General features: G+C 38.9%; 1 protein-coding gene, 1 long non-coding RNA gene and 1 pseudogene across 3 annotated transcripts; 1 reads left to right on the plus strand and 2 right to left on the minus strand.

Moving 5' to 3' along the window:
- The first annotated feature begins 3935 nt into the window (after nucleotides 1-3935).
- PTAC16 (plastid transcriptionally active 16) lies at nucleotides 3936-6720 on the plus strand. The gene is made up of 5 exons (XM_010258528.3): nucleotides 3936-4706; nucleotides 5114-5569; nucleotides 5694-5762; nucleotides 5884-5942; nucleotides 6047-6720. Exons 1-5 carry the CDS (start codon nucleotides 4248-4250, stop codon nucleotides 6606-6608), a joined length of 1605 nt encoding a protein of 534 aa, XP_010256830.1. The 5' UTR covers nucleotides 3936-4247; the 3' UTR covers nucleotides 6609-6720.
- Nucleotides 5020-10217, minus strand: LOC148801939 (uncharacterized). The gene is made up of 2 exons (XR_016082223.1): nucleotides 8257-10217; nucleotides 5020-5437 (listed from the first exon to the last, which is right to left on the minus strand). It is a non-coding gene; the product is annotated as an uncharacterized LOC148801939 (long non-coding RNA).
- An 8652-nt stretch (nucleotides 10218-18869) lies between these two features.
- Nucleotides 18870-21326, minus strand: LOC104597337 (AT-hook motif nuclear-localized protein 20 pseudogene; annotated as a pseudogene). The gene has a single exon (XR_016081984.1). The product of XR_016081984.1 is annotated as an AT-hook motif nuclear-localized protein 20 pseudogene (transcript).
- Between the last annotated feature and the right edge of the window lie 941 nt (nucleotides 21327-22267).

Here is a 22267-nt window from a genome sequence, read left to right on the forward strand (position 1 = left end):
CCACCACGGGAAACCATGGATCCTTGTCTCTAGTGTCTCTTTCTTCAACATCCTTCTCTTGCACCAACTTCTCTATGATTCTGATAAAATCTTCTTATCTTAAGGGGCTTCCATGGGAGGTGGCTCATAAAAAGTTACCGACGAGGCTATGTCATATATTAGAGGAGGCATACATTGTAAACAATGATACCCCTTCTCGTGTCATGTGCATGGCAAATGGGGAATTGGCAAACCATTTATTCACCGTTGCTCTACTTCAGCTGTTTGTCATTTCCTCTGTTTTTTTGTCGGCATAATTAGGGGTGCAACTAGGGTCGGGTTTGGGTGGAGCATTTTGTTTAGCCTGAGCTAAAATCCGAACCTCATGTAATTGAAATCCTTCAGTTCGGGAAAATTTTGATTTACATCCTTAATGTGGTGCATACATTGACCGATTGTTGTCTTATGGAAGTGGCAAGTAGTTAATAAACGGATAAACTTTATTCAGATTTGTTATTACATTTTTGGGGTGTCGGGAGGAACCGCACAAATTTCAAGTCATGCTTTTACTGCATTCAGATCAGTCTGATCAGAACATGACTCTTGGTAACTCTAATTGTCTTTAACCTTGAGGTGTTCAAACTTCAAAAGGAATTTCTTATTGACTTGGTTATCATAGGTGTGGTTGGTATTTACAAGTTTTCTCTATCTCATCATCTGCAAGTATCAATGTAGATTGGGGTTTGGATATTTGTATTCGTAGAAAGAACAAAATTAAAATGTGTTTTATGGGTGTTGAATCTGCAATTTTAGTTGAAAAGATCCAATCCAGGCATGCTAGTTTTGTGCGTATCTTAAATTCTTAAACGTAGAAAACTGCATGTTCTTGAACGGTATCGTGGGAGATCTGAATTCGATTTGATTACAAAGCACAAGTTACGTCTCAAATCTGGTATGATTATGAATGATTTTGTATTTCTTTTCCATTGGATGTGTTCAAACTCTAATCTATTGGAATCCTTAATTGACTTGTTCGGGAGAACGGAGAAATGGTCTTGTTCTTGTGGGGTTGTGTAGCATTCATGTTTTGCATGTTCAGGTCGTGGCCATTCGAAGGGCTCTCATGCTTTTGTATTCTCTCTTTTCCTTTTGTAACAACCTTCTTAGTTATCAATATAAAATTTCTATATGGATGAATGGCGTGTGGAGAAAAAGATGGAAGGAAAGTGAACATGTTTTTTTATGGGAGAAACTTGAACAAGTTTACTCATGTGGAATGTGTTGCTTTGATGACAACTTGTGGCTTTATTTGGAATTGGGGATATCAAGATAGATTTGATGGTCGAGGGTCTAACAAAAGATATTGATATTGTCCATGATAGATAAGGGAGGAAGTTTCTGTCAATCCATCTTCAGTTGGGGCCCACAAAACAGGCGGGGTCCATTTATGGGCTTGATGAGCTGGGACTGGATGTGACCGAGGCATGTTAGGTCATAGGTGGAGCTTCAAAACAGGGATTTCTTACCGTCTGAATATACAAAGTTTGCAACTATAGATGCCTAAAGAGATAAATATATCTAGTATCTTTCCAGAAGAGGTGGTTCAACGGAAAAGTGAGAGGAAGCACTGATCTACGCTCCCCCCCCCCCCAAAAAAAAAGAAAAAAAAAAGAAAAAAATAAAATAAAAAGAGGAATCAATGAAAAATAAGGTCAGAGTTAGAACGCTCCATCTATCCATATCCAAGTATAATAGATGTTCCCAACTCTCAATCTCACATCTCTTATTCTCAACTCTCAAACTCTGAACATGGATAAGATCTCTGCAAAGATCGGAGTCCTCTGACCATTAGGACAAGGACGGGTACACAGGAATCATCAATGTTTTCATAACCGGATTGGAAGGGATAGTTGGACCGGAAAAACTGGGTATCGGTCACTTGATTGGTTCCATTTTACCCGAAAGCAGTTATTTGGCAAAAAATCATTGATTTGGTCAATGAACCGCTGATCCAGGTGATTGAATGGGAGTAGTTTTTGGCTGTTTTTTGGATATTTTAAAATTTTTATTATTTTATTTTATTTTTTGTTAGAGGGGGCTGTCTGTTTTGTTCGGATTGAATGGTTGAACTGTTTGACCCGAAAACTGGACCCAGAACAGTTCCCTGCTTGTTCCGGTTTTTAAAACCTTGGGAATCATACCTTCGTGATGTTTAGGGGCTCCCCCAATTACTGAACATTGCAGAGCCACCCAAAACAAGTAAAAGAAAGGTAAGTTGCTGAAACCTCTCCTGAAGTGTGGTAACCTCTTTGAATTTTTGACATAGTTGCAATTAGACCCCCTATGTTAGAACCCTCTAAAAAAATGCATGAAAATGTCTAAAATACCTAAGGAGTTATTTCTGACCAAAATGTTTATTTATTTTTTTAATTTTTTCTTCATATGAATTGTTACTGAAAAGTCAAAGCCTTTTCAATCTCTTTCCTGAAATTGATTTATTTTTCAAATTTGTCCTTTATATCAATCCTTCAATGGTAAAACTACAACTTTAAATTCTCTTTTTTTTATTGTTCATAAATTTTGTATTGTTTTTTCACAGAAGCCATCATCCAATGTTTTCAAAGCCGGATTGGACCAGAAAAACTAGGAACTGGTCACCTGATTGGTTCCGTTTCACCCTAGAACTGCTTTTTGGCCAAAAATCGTTGATTTGGTCGGTGAACCGCTGACCTGGGCAGTTGAACCATTCGAACTGTCGACCCAAACAACGTTTTTCAAATTTTTTGTCAAATGGGCCATCCGTTTGGTTTGAATGGCCAGATCATTTGACCTGGGAATTGGACCCCTGGATGGTTTGTTGTCCGGTTCAATTTTAAAAAGCTTGCCAGCATCAAATAGTAATTGCATGGGTATTTTAATGCCTCTTTTCAGAGTATTTTATCAGAGGAGATTTATTTGCAAATGTGTTAGTTTAGAGGAGGTGATTGCAATTATCTAATTTTAGGGGAGGTTTTAGCAATGATCTAAAACTTCAAGGGTGTACAATTATTTTTTATTTTAGTTTTAATTTTTATTATAAAAATTAAGATTTAAGACTAAAGAGGCAATTTTTTTTAGAAAAAACGGTATTGGGCATTTTTTTTTTGTGAATTTCAATTTTAGGGATATGATAAAATCGACCAGGGCCTATCACGTTGAACCACTCCGGTCTGATTTTTTAAACAGTGGTGCATAGCTTTTCCTGTTACCAAGGTTGTGTCCTCTTTTGATGTGATTTACCTTACTGAAGTTAGATTATTTGGAAACTGAGCATTTCCTTTGGGTGCAAATAGATCTGGCAAAAAGTTGACCCAACCTGCTAACCCAACCCGGAAAATAGGGTTAGGGTCTTATATTTAACTACCCGAATGTGAAAATGAACCAACCCAACCCAGTTTTTTTTGGGTTGGGTTGGGTTGGGTCATGGGTCAACACGTTGACCCAATTGTCAAGTCTAATTGGGATTATTTATGCATTGGTAGAAGTTTCCGCTCTTTAATTTTTTCTATTTAGTCTTTACTTTTTATTGTTTACTTTTTAAATTGTTAAATGTTTAAGTTTCTTATTTTTTATTTGGAATTCTAAGGTTAATTCTTTTAATTTTGACATTTTTATATATTTTTTCTTTATTTTTTAAATTTCAATTATTTTTTTGGGACGACCTGAATTGACCCATAGGTCAACCCTAACCCGAACATTTAAGATTAGAGTTTAGTATTTGACAACCCAACCCGAAATCAACCCGAAGTACCTTAACCCAACCCCACCCAACCCAACCCAATTGCCAGGTGTAGGTGCAAATGAAAGAGTTGCATAGCTTGAGTAATTGTTTGAACTTTGCATTGGGTTGTCTGTTGCCAGACAATTCGGTTATTATTATTATTATTATTATTATTATTATTATTATTATTATTACCAACACCCTACCAAGAATCAAGATAAAACGCATGACGTCTGGTATCCAAGAATTTGGATGGATTCGAATAGAATTAGTTCGTACAAATGGATACATTTGGCAGCCCCACATGGAAACGTCTGGTGTCCAATTTTTTTCATGAAGATAAACGCATGTGACCTGGCAAAGCCCCATAGGCTAGCTCCTTAACCTCACCCATCCAGATAAACAACCCTCTGTGCACACACAGCCTTTCTCCTGTTCAAACAAAAATTTGGGATTAAACCCAGACCAGATTCTATCAAACTCTCTCACACGCTCTCTCTGATGAGTGATGGCTCCTACGCTCACCTCTAACTCATTTCTTCTCACCACGACACCTAGTTCAAGAGTCGCTGTGAAGAACCCAAGGTTAACCATATTCGCTGCTAAAAGAGCTGGTGCATTTCCCTCGTTCGGTCCCGGAAGGCAAGAAGATAGCGAGAACGAGAGTGGGTCTCCGGCAGGCGAACGCCAGACAGAAGGGCCGAACAAAGCCAATTCTTTCAAGTTCGACCTGGGAAAGATTCCAGATGTAAGGTCTCTGATTCCGGTTGTCAGTCAGCCATCTTCAGCTCTGTCGCTGGGGAACCCGAGACGCAAGGATCCTGGGACGGTTTTTGTCACGGGTGCAACTGGGCAAACGGGCATCCGCATTGCGCAGACGCTCCTGCGCGAAGGCTTCTCCGTTAGGGCTGGTGTGCCGGATCTTGGTGCCGCCCAAGACCTTGCTCGTATCGCTGCCAACTACAAGGTTAGCCCCATCCGCTTCTAATCTAATTTGGCCGTCTCTGATTTGTTGAATTTCTCTCCTCAATTGAATCGACGGTGATGCGGCCGTGATGATCTTGATGGTTGATGGCCCCTTTTACATACATCCAGATCAAGTAGAGATGTGATAATCTTTCACTCTCAAAATCTTGTTCTTTCGGGTGGGGTGGGACCCATTTCCTGGATTAGATATCGTTGGTTAAGACTTAAAGATAAATAGCTAGCTAGCCTCGAATCGATTGGATAATTACTATTACCTTATCTAATCTAATATGATCCTTTTATTATTATTATTAATTATTTATTTTCTGAAAGAATATTTAAACTATATATATCTGATCTACTGAAATGTCCTACTCCGTGGGGATCAATGGTCCATGGAGACCGCAGATTATCTCTACTGAAGAATCAAAACGCCTAAATGCGGTAGAATCAACTTTCCAAGACCCAGAGTCCATCGCTAAAGCGATCGGCAATGCTAGCAAAGTCGTCGTCACGATCGGTCCCGCCGAGAACGGGCCCAGAAACGAGGTCACCACATCCGATGCAGTGAAAGTCATCCAAGCTGCTCAGTTAGCGAGTGTTGGACACGTGGCAATAATATACGATGGGAAATCGATTTCGCCCCCGTCCATGTACAACGTCCTGGATGGCATCTCGTCGTTTTTCAACAACCTCTTCTCCCGATCGCAACCGTTAACGGTGACGGAGTTCCTGCAGAAGGTGGTGGAGACGGACGTCAGTTACACCCTGATAAAGACGAGCTTGACGGAGGATTTCTCGCCGGAGAGCTCCTACAATGTCGTCGTATCGGCCGAAGGGAGTGCCGGCCCAAACGACTACAAAGTAATGCACTAATGTATGCGTTTTATTCCATTTTATAATCATTTTTTTTTTGTCTTAATTAATACAGTAGATTGCTTTTAATTTGAATATCTCTGTTAATAACTCTCTTTCTTCTGTGGTGAAGGTATCGAAGTCGCAGATAGCATCGGTTGTGGCAGATGTATTCTCCAATACGGCAGTGACAGAAAATAAGGTTGGTGTTGTGTTAGAGCATACTATTCAAATTTTCAAAGTCGGTCCGTGAATGGAAAAATTCCTTGTTTATTGATTTTAGCTGGTGATTAACTAAACACTGTGATCATTCTGTTGTTCAGGTTGTCGAAGTGTCAACGGATCCGTCGTCTCCTTCGAAGCCCATAGACGAACTGTTCAGGTAAATAAATGAAACTTATTATTAGAGTAAATGGAGCGCCTTCCGAGTTCCAATCTTTTCTGAGCTGTAGCCTGTATATTTGTTTGGGGTTGTCTGTTGTTTAGCGTCATTCCTGAAGATGGGAGGAGGAAAGCCTACACAGAAGCACTGGCAAAGGCCAAGGCAGAAGAGGAAGCGATAATAGCGAGTGAGAGAGCACGAGAAGCGGCGGAAGCAGCTAAGAAGCTGGAAGAAGAGGTGAAAAAGTTGTCAGAGCAAGAAGCTCGGGCCGCCAGTCTAGCGGAAGAAGCGCGCAAGAAGGCAGAGGCCGCGGGAACATCAACGGAGAGCCTGATCAATAGAGCAAAAAGCATCGGTTCAGGGTTCTCTTGGGAGAAGTTGAATACCCAAATGGCAACGGCCGTTCAAAAGCTGCCCGATGAGGAGGAGAGACCGAAAGTGCAGATTGCTACTATCAGGGGTGAGGCCAAGGCTCGGAAGTTGCCGGCTCAGAAGGCGGTTGTCAAACAACCCACCCCGAAACTTGCTACTTTGAAGCCGAGGGAGGAGGCCGAGCGCACTCCAAAACCGAAACCCAAACCCAAAGCAGCGGAGGTGAAACCAGAGGTCAGGAACGTATTTGGGGGACTGTTTAAACAGGAGACTATCTACGTAGACGATGACTGAGAAAGAGAAAGAGAGGGAGAGGTTGAGGGCAAGATTGTAGTTAAGTCGTATTTGTTAAGACTGAGGCTTTTTCATTTTTATGGAAATTTAGACATATGTCATTTTATGAGAAGTTGTTAAAGCATACAACCACAACCCACTGTCATGGTACAGCCCCCACCATTCAAACACATGGTTATTCATAGAAAATGCAAAAATGATTATCCAAAACCACTTCTACTTATATTTTATCAATCTTAGTTGATCATTAACCCTCTATATATCATATAACAAAATAAAAATATCCGTATTCTAATAATTATTAAAAAACTAATTTTTGAAATAAACGTTTCTTAAAATTTTAATAATTATTTAAAATATTAATAAATATAAATTTAACATTATTGATTCCCTGTCGAAACTAGTTTATATATAAAGAGTCTCAGCGAAGACGATAAGCTTTTGGTACCCCAATTTCCCTCAATTGTATCACGTGATGAATATGTAATTTAAATTTTTGAAAATGTCAAAATTACCTTTTAAAAAGGGTAAAATACAAAAACCTCCCTGAAGTTTCTGATAATCATAAAAACCTTTCCTATAGTTTTATTTTAACAAATACCTTTCCTAAACTTTTGATAAACTCAACAAAAACCTCATTTTTGTTATTTTCCCAGACAGAAAACATTAGACTGATACACCAGTTTTTTCTAAATATCCATTCTACCATTTTATAAATTATTTTACATACAAAATTATTGAAATAACTTTGTTTTAATTTGACAAAAACCTCCTTTAACGGTCATCTTTTAACGTTTTTGTCGAATTAAAATAGGGTCATCAATCTACATTTTCCATTGGGAAGGTAATGGAAGGAAGGTTTTTGTCGAAAATGAAACTATAAAAGAGGTTTTTATGATTATCAGAAACTTTTGGGGAGGTTTTTGTATTTTACCTTCTAAAATAGGGAGAATGATGAGGGGGATGAATCCTGAGAGTTGATGCCAAATTCACGGATAGGATATCCCTCCACGTATGTTCACTTCTTAGCTGAATGCTATGGAGTCGCCACCCATCAAGAGTTATTAATGGGGAGTGACGGGTCTCCCAGATTTAAATTTTACGAAATCACTTAGAATTAAGAATGACTACCTGTACCAATCAGCCAGGACAAGGCCGTTCCGGGTAAGTTGAGAAAGAGAGAGGGAAGGGGTTAGGCATCCCTCTCTCTAGTCAATGCGAATACCATAATCTCTTTTTTGCTTGAGATGGGTTTAGGAATCAGGTTCTCTAGCGACTCGAAGGAGCTTGGTGTTTCTTTCTTCTCCACCAATCCCCTTTTGGATGTAGGGGCCTGAGAAAAAGGATGAGGTATTCCTCACCCCTTTTCTATTAGAACCCCACCTTCGGACTCAATAAACTGGTCTGAAGAGTGAAGAAACACACCAGCCTCTCGGTCGCAGGAGAACACTCCGATTGCAGAACCGAACCAACAAGAAACAATCACCGTAGCAAGCAAGTCGATAATAAAGAAGCAGTGAAAATAAAAACAGATAGAAAGATAAACACTATGCGAACTGTTTAAACACCTCAGGCAAAAAAATAAAGACTAAACTACATTCAAACTGCTAAAACCCCTCAAGCAAGAGGACGAGGTAATGAGTTTTACCTCTTGTGGCTTTAACGTTGATGATACTGCAGGATTCGTGCGAAGGGCTTCAGGATAAAATTGGGTTTTGGTGGCGCCGAAAACCCTACCTCGAGATGGAAACGGGTGTATCAGAGATGGTTGACACTGATTCAGAAGAAGAAGCAATAATCGGCAGTGACAATAGAGGTTTCTCCCTTTTCTTTTCTGTCCACTCTTTCTCAGCTATTTCGCTTTCTCACTCTTTCTTCTATGTTGCCCTCAGACAAGCTCCTCTCTCACAATCTTCTCTCTTTTCTCAAAATCTTCGCCCAACCCTCTCTATTTTCTTCTCTCCCTCCCATCTCTCTTTCTTTCTCACAGATCCTGTTGATTTTCTATTCTCAGAACTCTCTTTCTCAACCCCCCATTCGGCAGCAAAAATAGCAAGAGAACGAGACCCCCCTTTCCCAACGTTTCCTTCGACTTCCCCATTGGGAATAGTGCCTCCCTATTTATAATTGGGAGGAAGGGGGTTTCAACAAAACTGAGGAAAAAAGGGGGTTTATGGTAGGTAAGCCGGGGTTTTGGGGGATAATTTGACAATTTGGTAATTTTGAAGGAATTTTGGTGATTTGGGGTTTGAAGGGGCAGGTTGAGAGGTATTTGGGTAATTTGAGGAATGAAGGCCATTTTGGTAATTTTAGGTCTAAAGGGTATTTTGGTAATTTTGGGAAGAGCATTTTTGGGAATTTGGACCAGGGGTAATTTGGGAATTGGTCAAAAGGGTAATTCGGATAATTTTGGTCAAGGGTATTTTGGTAATTTTGGAAGGAGGGGTATTTTTGAGAATTAGGTCTAGGGTAATTTGGGAATTGGTCAAAGGGGTAATTCGGGTAATTTTGGTCAATGATATTTTGGGTAATATGGTTAGGGATAATTTGGGAATTGGTCAAAAGGGTAATTCGGGTAATTTTGGTAGTTTTTGGATGGAGGGATATTTTGGTAATTTTAGGGGAGATGGTATTTTGGGAATTGGTCAAAGAGGTTTTTGTATGTTCTGGGTTGATTGGTGGAGTCAAATTGGCTTAGTCGGGCCCGGATTGGGCAAATCTAGAAAAGTTTGATACGGCTAATATGGAGCTTCGAAACAAAATTTTTGTGTGATCGAAGGGCAAACAAAGGTATTCTGGGTTGAGATTTCACAAGTGGGTATTTGGGGGTGTTTGGGAACTGATGGTTGTATCTGATCTGATGGTTGAGGTGTAAGTGGTGGTGGGGTCAATCAGAGCGATCGGATAGGTATCGGGCAAGTTCAACGGTGGATTTGAGGGTTATGGGGATGAAATTTGAGATTTTAGGGTTTTGGGTGTTTTGGAAGTATTGGAATGGTCTGATCGGGTGTTTGGGGTAAATTGGAGGTTCAAGTGGTGGACTGAGCAAAAATCGAGTGTTGATAATTGGGTTGCAGAGTACTTAACCCTTTAAAATAAGACACTATTCATCATCTTCTTCCTTGAGAATCAAAGCAATGGTGAACACCTCAAACCCACCACCCAATTCAAAGAAATTTGGGCATTTGGGTAACTGATAAAAAATTAGATGACACCTGAAGGATATACAATCACTTAGTAGCGGTTAAAGATTTTGGACTAAATTGGAACGTTTTAGAAATTCAGGTATTGGATTGGCAAGTTTTGAAATTTGGATATCCAAAGTGAAACTACGCCCAAAGTCCAAGGTAGGGGTGATCATGGGCCAAGCTCGGGCCATGCTTTGCACTTATGATCATGGTTCAAAGTATTGATACGGAACGCCCCGTATCAGACGTATCGTATCGTATCTTTTGAAAACGATACGCTCCGAAACGCCTGTTTTCAGGTGTTTCGGAACCCCAACTTTTTTAATAAAAAAGCCTATTTTTAACTTCCCAAAACACTAAAATTTGAAAAAAAAACTAAAGAAAAAGAGTTTCAAGCGTTTCTAAGTACTGATACGATACTGCCGATACGCGTATCGTATCGATACTTTGAACCTTGCTTATGATAAAGGCTATAACTTAAGCCTAGGCCTAAAACATAAGCCCTAGCCCAGGTCTATATGGACCCGAGCCGAGCCTGATTCTGGGCTAATATCTTTCATATATAAAACAATACATATCATTTTATATTAAATGACATAACATGCATGTAAACTTATTTTATACATTATATAATACAAATTATGTTATAATATTTATATATAATATATAATATAATGTAAAATAACATGTATACATATATAATTATACACAATGTGTAAGTTTAAATATATACGGACCGAGCTAGGCCCAGATCGAACTTGAAGTATTAAGCCCAAGCTCGATCCTAAAATTTGTGAACCTGATGTGGATCTAAACTGGGCCGGGCTGGGCTGAAATGATCACCCCTAGTCCAGGGGTACTAATTTGCAATTTACCCTTATATTTTTGATTTTTTTTTTCAGGCCCGTGGGCTAGTATGCATACCAAGTAATTAGAGACACCATCAAATAAATCAAACGGGATTTCCTACCCACTCTCTACCTGCCGTGAATTGCAGCCACACGTTTCTAGCGATTCGTAAGAATCCCCGAACCAGTTTTATTTAGTTTTATTTTGTAAATAAGCAAATGAACAACCAGCACTGGGATTTAACATATTAATTCCCCAAGAACTTCCTCTAGACTAAAAACTGAAAACCAAATCTCATACAACAGTAGTAGGATCAAGCCAATTGGCATCTATTAAATCATCTTCTCTGTCCATAATGATTAATGAGCTTGGTCTCACGCCTCACCTACCATCGTGTGATGACTGATGAGGGTTACTGACCATTCCATTGTTCAATATTATTGAATATATAATATGGCAAACACTAGGGCTCTTAGTTGGCCATTTTGCCCTTTCAAAAAGTATATGCTGCCTAATTTTCATCACCGCTCAATCCCATGGTCAAGCTCAACAACCTCATACACCTTACCGCCCATGTCTATCCTTGCTACTTATTTGGTGACTACGGTTAGCTCCTGGGCCCAAGATCACATGAGCACCAAGAGAAAGTACGAACTTAGTTTTTAGGATACTTGCATCTGTATAAAATTAATCAAAAATAACAAAATTAATCATGAGAGTTCAGTTGTAAACAGTCAAATACACGGTCAGATAGGATAGGTCCAGGATACCCAAATTTTCCCATAGAATGCCAAAGAACTCTCTCAAAATTGGTACCTGTGCGCCCACAGGACCACTTCATAGTTCATAATTTGTAAATTTAGATCTTTGGAACAACAAAACCATATCTACTGTTAATGTCTAGGGTGAGTCATAAATAATAAATTGGGTCACTTTGCTATTTGTATTATGTTCTGATTACAAATAGGGCTGCAATAAATGATAAATCCCCCCCCCCCCCCATGTTTTCATGAGTTTTCATGAGTTTTCATCCACCAAAGGCAGAATCAAGATCAAAAAGAAAATGCTCTGCAGTTTGGGGGATAAACATCTTGATGAGTAGCTTCATCATTGCCCCCAAAACTCTCTCTCTCTCTCTCTCTCTCCCCTGTTTTCATGAGTTTTCACTTGCCAAATATACAAGACACAAGGAAATGCACAAAAAAATCCAAAAGAGCATCGATACTTTGAAATTCATCTCTCCCTGTCATCTTTTGGTTCCTAGAACGCTTTGAACCATGTCCTAGAGGTCTGAACATCTTGACAAGGCAATAAGATTAGCAACTTGTACTCTTTAACACATAACAAATGGTTTTGGATCTCAAATAAGATTGCTCTACACTTGTGTTTGTAGAGTAAGCATTTAGGGCTTCAGCACATATTTCTTAATGCAACTCTCCAGTCTTTTGTAGATTTTTGTTCACTGTGTAGGGTAGAATTGTCTTTAAGGATCCATCATGCAATAAACCATCTCCTGATATGACCAGGGTTGGATATCCAGGATTCTCCATTCATTCATTTTTTTTTTTTCTTTCTGGGAGGAGAGAAGTATAAACTTTAAAATGATTATGAGAGTGCCCCTGTATTAGGATGGGTGTGGGTCACACCTCCTATATACAAGGCTACGACCCCCAATGCTTACAAAGGGGAACCATGCCCCCTATCTCTGACCTTGGATATGTCCAAGAATGATGAGAATCTAGACACTGTTGTTATCCATCAAGACAATCGTCAAGATCTAGGTAGTACCATGTATCTCCTAGCAATTGCATTGTATTGAAGGGCATTGACTAAACCATATATATGCAATGGCGACTAGAGAAGAAAGGAGCTAGACAACTGAAATTCCTATCCACATGTTCATATTCAAAACCCCAAAACTGTACTGTGTGATGGGGGCTAAAGAGAGTTATAATGACAATCATGCACAGTTGCAAATGCTCTGGATCTGCCATGTCTTTGCTCCAAAAGTACATATCATCCTTTACAGCACACTGGATTGAAGTAATGTCTGAATTATATATATTAGCCATCTCAACTTTTGATTTTTTTTTTGTTTGTTTCAAAAGAAATGACTACAAAAAAAGTTCTAATTTTTTTTTTTTTCTGATTCATGGTAAAGACTTTTGGCCTTCCTCATAGTGCTCAACTAAGGGGGTATTCGGCAAGACTGTTGGTTTTGTTTTTGAAAACATTAAATAACTGCCATGCTGCCATGTCAGCAAAAACCAACTGCCACATCAGCAAAATTATAAAAACTTGTTTTTCTGACATGGAAGTTATTGTTTTATGTTTTCAAAAACAAACCCAACCATGTTGTTGAATAACCCCTAAATTATTATAAATATTGTTTTCTAGATGGTCTTAGAGCATTAAATATCTTGTTGGAATTGTCATCCATCTATTGAACTACATCACCAAGGGGCGATGGATTCCAATTCTGTTGCCTGAAATGAATCAATTGGTACTCCATGGAAGGATAATTAAGCACAACTATTTCTGAAGAGGTCTCTAACACAAAATTAACCAACCCCACTATATTCTACAAAATATGGCAATGCCTCAAGGATGCATGCTCTCAATCCCTAATTGTCAAAACCCTGCAAGTTTGAACTTTGGAATCTTCTTTAATTTCAATTGCAACTATGCAGTAAAAGGTGTAAATCGACTTTCAAACTCCAGGAAGAAAACTAAATGATGACAAATAATGATCCAAGGAACTACTATCTTCCATCTAATCCATCACTCTCAGTATGCATTTCAGATGCATAAATTGAGAACACTATCACTGTCCAACAATGGTCAAAGTTTCAAATATGATGCCAAGCAAAGACACTCTCATGGGGGCCTTATTCTTTAAAAGCCTGCAAACCAAGATAGTTGTGTCATCGCTCAAGAACATGGTCATCAAAACTAACTAATGACACAGTGCATGTCCTGTAGATTTTCTTGTCACTGCCCCTCAAGAATTCAATTGGTAGTTGCACACAGGTATATGTCAGATGACGGAAGGAACTAGGGAATCTTTGAAACTTAAATTTGATGTGATATGAACTTTATTAGTTACTACTAGCATTCCACTCATAAAATTTCATATCACGAGTCCTCAAATATTTTCTTATGACAACCAATGCCTCTTTTGGCTATCTTGTCCTTTTCGAGTTCAACATGCACCAGAATCATTCTTTTTCACCTATGCAGCCAATGGTCTTTCTCACACAAGCCCAACCATTCCATTTACTTTTCTATCATGTTTTCACGTATTGAGATTATCTATACATTCCCATGAATACACTCATTTATGATTTCATCCTTTTGGAACTTCTACTCATCCATCTCAACCTCTGAATCTTAGCTTCATTCTATAGTCTGAAATTGATAAAGACATGTATATAGTTTGATCATTCAATGGAGGATAACTAATTGTTCCTATTTCATGCATCTTTAGCTTCTCCTGGGTGGTTTTCCTATGAGTCAAATCCTTCAAACCAAGTTATCCATTATAAACTAGTATAGGTGGTTTCCTGTGATAAGCAGGTTATACATGACACAACATGACATGAATGTTGGTGTGGTATATGAGTTGAACCCCAAGGGGCAACAATAGTTGGCCCCACAACTAAGTTTGCCCTATTTCAAAAAAAATTAAATCTCCCCTGCGTCTTCTTCACTTTTTGGCTAGATAGATTGAGACTTTATGGGTGGTGGGAATCTCGACAGCACCGTTTGGTGGTAGGCTTAGCAGGGCTGAACCTACAATATTAGATTTATGGGTATTATGTTTCAACCAATTAATCAATAACCCCCCATAGAGATCAACATGTAACCAAAACCTGAAGCCAGTTCAAAGGTCAAGTTGAGCCTCTACTCCACTGCCAGATTTGTCATCAAATGATCAAGTTATCATGCTATTTATGGAGAAAACTGCTTTGGATCCATTTTCTTCTATATTATGGAGGGTCATCTGCATTAAAAATCCAGAACTTCATTACTCATCTCAATAGACCTCTGAGATAGTACTTCTGATGTTCATCATGATCCCTTGAGCAAATTCACAAGCAGAAAATCATTTCTCATACCTAAAGCTGGAAGTGCCAACATTAAGCACAAAATACAAGAATTTAAAAATTTCTGAAACCATAATCTTGATGCCACTAGGAAAGAAGAACATGCACCCTACACATTCCATCAATCACTTCGTTGGCTCTATGTATCAGAGGGTCATTCTTCTTTCTCCCTTGATTCACAATCTCAGTTAGAATGATTCCCTTAATTCTCATCTCTTGATAATCTGAGGAAGGCTGTATAGGGAATTACACCAAAACTTGACAATGTTGAGCATTGTGCAGGGTTGCCCCTATGCATTATTTTCATAAAGTTCTACTTGGGGTTTTGTTCAATATACTCCAAATAAGAATTTTATGAGAAGTCTTTAGATTGCCAAAACCAAGCTCAAGCCAATGTGATAATTGAACATCTGAAGGTAAGGAAAAAGGATATTAATTATCAACTACCTGCACTTTAATTAGCTCAGTTTTCAAGTGTATCATATGTAATATTGTCCATATTAACACATGTCAAAGGTTGAATTATATTTCAATTGTATAAAAAAATTCATTTTCTATGGTAATCACAAAGAAACTTTCATATAAAGCTGGACTAAGCAATGAACTCCTAATTGTTTCACAGTTGATTCATTTCAACAAGGCCAATCCTACACTATCTATTCATAATGATCATTTATTTTAAATAGTAATAGTTAATGATAGCATCAAGTGATGATGGCAATCTTTTTCTGATTTTGTTAATAAGTTTGTGCTGGATGATTTATGATGAAGGATTTTGATCTCTTCTACTAGTTTCCCGGCCATGTAACAGTTACACCATGTTCCAGTAGAACCATTTAATGACAAATAAATACATCGATCAAGTGCAATCTGTTTCAATCTCTACTGTTATGAGAAACAAAAGGCACTGTTGCATTTCCAGTCTTTTTACATATAATTAGAGTTATTTTATACATGTCTACACATTTTACATTTATACCTGAATTACTCATAATTAACTTTGTTTTTCAGTGCCTTCACTCCATAGTCCATATCCTTGCCATTTCGAAATTTATGAAGTGTAAAAGTCTGTAAAGGGTGAATGAAATCACCATTCTCCAACACAAATTTGGGTGGTTCCTAGATACAAGTTATCAACTAATGGATTATGCTTACTTTGAATCCCAATGCATCTTATGATCACTAAGAAGCAACTGATAGTTATTCAAACAAGAAAAACACTATAATTGTGAATTATGTTGTCAATCACATTTGAACTCACTGAAATTCATATTTCTTTGTGAAATTGATGTACCCTTGAAAAATCCATTCTTTCCAACCTTTCCACATGTCTGCATTTTTCAAGACAAAGTGGGAAAGCAGTGCTACAATCAAATGCATAAGCAGAATTCCAATACATGATCATATGTAAACAATCACCTAGTTATCTATACCTCTTTAGAAAAAAAAAAATTATTGCACATCCTTGCATTGATGGAACAAGTTTATTCTTTTTAAACAGAAAACCTAAAAAATGTTAAGCTGCTAATTAACCTCATGAAAGGAAAGTCTTTCCTGATCTACACTTGAGGACTGGGTGTTCATGTTCCTTCACTACCTAGTCTGAGGGTGTGAAACAAGGATGAGAAATACCTAGATTGATGGAATACAAATTCCAAAATCCAACAATCATGGTAGAATCTAAAGAAGTAAGAATAATATTAAAAGATGTTATACACTCAACCCCTATAACTGTAAAGTAACTCATATATACTGCTCAAATTTGAATAAAATTATCCCTATTCCTAAATTTGACACCTTAATGTATTTTATAATGGGTTAGCCCATTATCCACCCTAAATTTGACACTTTATCCACCAACTGCATATTCATATGGAACCTGTGTTAGGTCAAGAATTACATAGTTCAACTGTGTATAAAGAGCAAGTTTTCAATCTTTACTACAGCTTCTGAATTCTGATGGTCACATTACCAAAAAACTTGATATAAATCAGTTTAAGATTCCAACACATTGAGGCCCCAAAATCATGCATAAGCATGGGGGTTTTTGTTTGACATACTGTTGCACATAGTGCTAATAGGTTGTTTGGGTTTACCAACTTGGTATGCATTCTTTTTATGAGGAGACATGATCTTATAATAATGTTTGTTGATGACAAGATAATCACAAATACTATGCCATGACATTCAAGTATCAATGAGGATGATGACAGAAGACCATGAATCCATACATGAATTCCGAAGAAGTTGCCTAAGTTATATATCATGCATGGAGCATATAAATTTTCAATTATAATATGATCATATAAAAACTGCAATCAGAAAACAAAATAATAAAGAAAAAAAATATATAATGACTGTAACTGAATACACATAATGTCATGATTGAGAATTCTATATTATTGGGAAGTCAGTTGGATTTGACCTGTGACATTGTGGGGTTGCAATGCAATGCATTGATCACTTAACAGTAAACTCAATCTTAAAATGAATGACAAATTAAATGGATTTGACCTGTGACATTGTGGGGTTGCAATGCAATGCATTGATCACTTAACAGTAAACTCAATCTTAAAATGAATGACAAATTAAATATTTTGATTTAGTTAATAATAATAATAATAATAATAATAATAATAATAATAATAATAATAATAATAATAATAATAATAATAATAATAATACTAATAATAATAATAATAGTAATAATAATATTATTATTATTACTATTACTAGTACTATTATTATTATTATTATTATTATGTGTTTGGGTTCTTATTAAGAGTCCTAGGTAAATATTTGTTGAGTGAAACTAAGAATATTTGTTCATTTATTTAAGTGTGCAGACTAATAAGGTGAGTGTCTAATTAAGAAAAAATGTTCATCAAATCAACTTATCAAGAGCAGGTAACATCTACAAAAGCAAAAAAGATAATATAAAGAGTAGAAATGGAAATGGATGGCCATGAAAATAGCGCGAGGTCAGCATTTATACTTGCTTTTTTCTTGGGTAAAAGTTAATTTCTATACTTTTTTTTTGGTAAAAATAAGTGTTCATACTTGCTTGAGCATCTAAGAAAAATGTTTCCATCAAGAGAGAGAGAGAGAGAGAGAGAGAGAGCGGGGCTTTATCCAGCTAGCTAGGTTCAACCCTTCAAGAAGGAAGAGACGAGACGTTACCATTGACAGGAGTCGTGTGTGGTTTTTTCCAAAATAGAGCCTATCAAAGTCTTAACGGCAGGTTGAAAGCATACTTTGATGTGAAAGCATGTACTCTAAGGACCCAACAAAGTCTAAAAGACCCCAAACCAACTTGTATGGAAATGACCCATTTGTGGAACCATCCAGATGTACGCAGGTCACATTGATCACTTACAAACACTCCCCTCCGCCCGGCCCCCCCGCCCCCCCCTTCTGCTTCTCGCAGTCAGCTACCCCCAATAAACCAAGATTATTCAAAGAATTAAAGCACCCGGAACCATTCTCCAGTAGAAGGTTCCAGATAAACTATTAGTATTAGTTTCATTTCGTTTCGTGTTTGTTAGATTAGATGTTTAAGTACTGTTCATTGTTCAAGCCTTCGAGGTCCTACGTCTATCTTGTGCATTTATTCAATCGATTCGATAACACAAAGATAAAAATAACATTAATAACTTAAGCCGGTCAAAACTCGGGAATGTCAAATCGGTGCTACAGCTGCTTTGCCTTAACTTCTCTAACGAAAACCAATGACGATCTCTCCCTCCCGAAAGTCCACAGTCTCCAATTAAACTTAAAATCTCCAGAGTCTTAACTAAGCTTTCTCAGCTCTGGCCTCTCAGGGTCAGGGACCTCCCTCCCACCATTAAGAGTTAAGACAATAAATAAGTAAATGTATTGTTTAAATTTATATAATAATGTTCGGTTTACTCACCAGACCAGACCAGACTTGACTCTTCGAGGTTGAGAAGAAGAGGTTCCTTTGTCTTTGCAAAGGAAAACCCAAATGGATTTAGAGGCTCCAATGTCATTTCTTGACCTCTTTTTTTTTATTTTTTTTATTTTTCTACAAAATTGAATCAATTCTTTCCATCATCTGAGAAGATTAGAGAACAGAAACAAAGCAACCCAGAAAAGTGCACAGGAGAATAAGCCTACTCAGAACATATCAAATTCACAGAAAAAAAAAGGAAGAACTAAGAAAAAATTGTCGACCTTGCTTGCTATGATACAAGGACACTAAAATAACAACGCTAACAAAACCATTCAGAAAACACAAATGAAAAAGAAGAGACAGAAAATTAATACGAAGATGATGATAAAGAAGAAGAGGAGCTCTCTCACTCTCTGCTTGCTAGCTTTCTCGCCTTTTCCACTTCCAATTTTGTTACGTTATCAGTGCTTCTGGTTTTAATAGGATGGAGGTGGACGAGGAGCCCAGAACACATCATGCGGCATCTGACCGTTGGGGAGCAGATTTGGCGGGAGATTATAGATGGGCATGGAAGACGAATCGGGTAGAGTATGAGGCTGAGATGCAGAAATACCAGTACTTCCCGAATTAACCCCTGACGATTGCTGTAATTGAATTCCCTCTCCTGCTGGTTCGTCTTCGATTGGCAGCCGCTCGTACGTCGCATTCGTGAACGTCGCTGCAATCACCATCACCGGTCCAGACGCCACGAGCGCACCCACGACACTACCACCCACCACCTGCCCTTGCCCGCCAGACAAGTAGACGGTCAGCCCGGTCGCACCGGGCGGTGACGGTGCGGGCAGAAAGGCCCCGGAGAGCGAGAGTATCTCGAAGCGTCCATGAAGGGAGACAACTGCGCCCGGTGCTGCAGGTTGACGGAGAGTAACATTGGTGACGATACCGCTGCCGCTTAGAACACAGACCCCACGCTGCCGGCGCCGAGCGAATGTGGCGATGCTCTCAGCAACGTCGCTACCGCTACTGATCTCCAGAACGTGGCTCCGCAGTGCATTCGGGCTCTCTCGAGTTATGATTATAGGGGGTTTGGGCTTGTTCTTCGATCCCGCTGGGCGGCCACGAGGTCTGCGGCCAGTACCAGCTTCGATAACCTCATGGCCGACGTTCTGGTCTTCTGCGTCTCTGTCGTTGTCCTTGCTGTCATCCTCATCGGCGTTGTGGTTGGAAGCGTTAGGATTGACATTACTGTTGCTGCCGCTGCTATTGGTGGTAGTAGTGGGGTCCATAAGCTCCTGCTCTCTCCTAGGACCTAGTCGCCCTAATCCACCATGCTCATCGTCTGTGTTTCGGAGGTGAAGGGAAGGGGTCGATGACACAGGATCGACCCCTCCCAACGCCACATTTCCTGCCCACCACCGATTTGCCAGGGCTACTTCTTGGAAGAAACACTTGCAGCCTGATAGGAGGAAATAATGCCGTGAAATACACGAAGAAGGGGGAAAGAAATCTTGGAGAAGACAATAAACCCTCTCCTCCTAGTCCTGGACTTTGGTTGGCTTTTTTTTTTTTTTTTGTCGATTGGATGTTTAATGCACCAAAACTGAGTCTCAACCCTGTCGTGGATTGAGACCAACTGGGAGATCCAGCTACCCAACTCAGAATATGGAGAGTCTGTTAATTTGTTCTATTTCTTGTTTTGATGCGAGAACTTGATGATGAAGAAAAACCAAGCTCTCCCTCTCCTCTCCCACTGCAGCAGATAAAGTCCAAAGACCTTATCTCTTGTCTGGCACCAAAGCTAATTTTCTTCCAACAGCTCTACCAAGCGGCAAACCATGATATTGAAGGAATCTGAACCTCTTTTACCCACATGCGTCTTCTTTTATTTTTTACTTTTGCATGAAACCCTAACCGATAGATTTCCAATTGGAGGCTGATGAGATCCAAAGAAAAGGATCGAAAAAGATAAAAATATAGAGCCACTCCAGGCCAGCTCCTGAAAATCCAAAGAAATGCAACTATCTCACATCATACCACCTGAAATCGTAGGAATCAGTTAAGGTTTGCTTGCACTTCATTCACCCCAACTTAAAAGCCTGAAGCCCAAGCCCCACTGTTGCACCTGCTTTACTGAAATAGATCTCTGTCCCAGTGTCCCCCCTCCCCCCTCGCCCCTCTTCTCTCTCTAGGCGTGTATAAAATATATATGGTAACGACTTTTGCTGCTGCTGTTGTTGTGGTATGTATGTTTGTACTGAGACCACTTTCTCTCCCTTTTTCTTTTGTATCTAAACTGAACAGAAAAGAGGAGGCTTTGCTTGCCTGAACAGATACGGCAAGTACACAAGAGGATGGAGAGATGGGTTTTTCAGCGTTTCTGGCTCAGAGAGTACGATAACTAATCGAGCACTACCTGGCGTACGATGCAAAATCGATCTCCGTGTATATGTTTGAGGAACAAGAACCTGCAAATCATCAGCAGATCAGTGATGGGAGGAGACAGTTATCATCGTCATAGCTCCATCACCCCTCTCTCTCTCTCTCTAGCATCTTATCTTTCTATTATGAGTATTATATCTAGCGATCTATCTATCCATATATCTACCTGTCTTCTTAGTCTTTGAATAGATAAAGCGGTGGGTGGTGACTGGGTGTGCTTGTGATAGCTCAGAATTCAGATTGGCGGTTTTGGCGTGTCTGGTTTTGTTGGATTCCTGGTTTCTGTTCTTCTGTCCCTCCCTCTCTTTCTTACTTGTCCGTGAAAGACAACTCTAATAAATTACAGTAAGGAAATGTGAGTACATTATTATGTATTGTATCGCAGTATTGGAGACGTAGTGTGGGGTAACGTGCGCGTGAGAAAGTGAGGAAGTGGGAACACGTCACTGTCCCGAGTCCCGACATGGTATCGAATGCCAAAGTCGGAGAAGATAATATAATATTACTAATAACTAGCTCTCTCTGACCCCACCGGAGCCAACCCTTCCCTGTTCATTTCCTTGTTCTCTCTCTCTCTTCCTCCCGGGGACCTGGTTGATTACCATTAATGCGTTTACTTAAGTAGTAGTACTAAGTACTAACATGGGATGGTTTTGTTTTGTAAGAACCTCTGGGTTGACCCGGAAATCGCTCTGAACCCACTCATTGTGACTGATCAGATTTCAGATCGGCCAAGAAAGAATTGGCATCTCAGATTTATTATGCAGTATGGTCTCAACTGATCACAAGGCCTTGTGCTATGACAACTGGGTCGGCTTGCCGCTTATCGCTTTTTCCACACTCAAAGCCATTTAAGCAAATTTGGAAGCTAAAACTTGAGTAGATTTTCATGAATGAATGACAATTGACACATACATATATAATTTAATGACTGAATAGCAGCAGATGTATACACCCACCCTTCTCATCAAAAGCTTTATTTAGTTGTTCGATTGAAATAGGTTTCATTTTTTTATTCTGTTTAAACTTTAAACTATCCTTTTCTTTTCTGTCTTTTTTTGGGGGATCGAGAATGTGTTCTATTGGTCTTCTGTATATGTGATTGACCGGGCAGAGCCAGAGATCAAATTGTGGCCAAAAATCTTATCACCTAACTAAAACAAA

This window comes from Nelumbo nucifera, chromosome 2 (genome assembly GCF_055504915.1).
Source record: "Nelumbo nucifera cultivar China Antique chromosome 2, China Antique-T2T, whole genome shotgun sequence".
NCBI classification, from domain to species: Eukaryota; Viridiplantae; Streptophyta; class Magnoliopsida; order Proteales; family Nelumbonaceae; genus Nelumbo; species Nelumbo nucifera.

Excerpts from the sequence above, each read along its gene's own strand:
- PTAC16 (XM_010258528.3), top strand. The coding sequence starts at position 4,248 with ATGGCTCCTACGCTCACCTCTAACTCATTTCTTCTCACCACGACACCT. Across the intron at positions 4,707-5,113 it reads GTATCGCTGCCAACTACAAG|ATTATCTCTACTGAAGAATC; the intron begins GTTAGCCCCATC and ends TGGAGACCGCAG. Across the intron at positions 5,943-6,046 it reads CCCATAGACGAACTGTTCAG|CGTCATTCCTGAAGATGGGA; the intron begins GTAAATAAATGA and ends TCTGTTGTTTAG.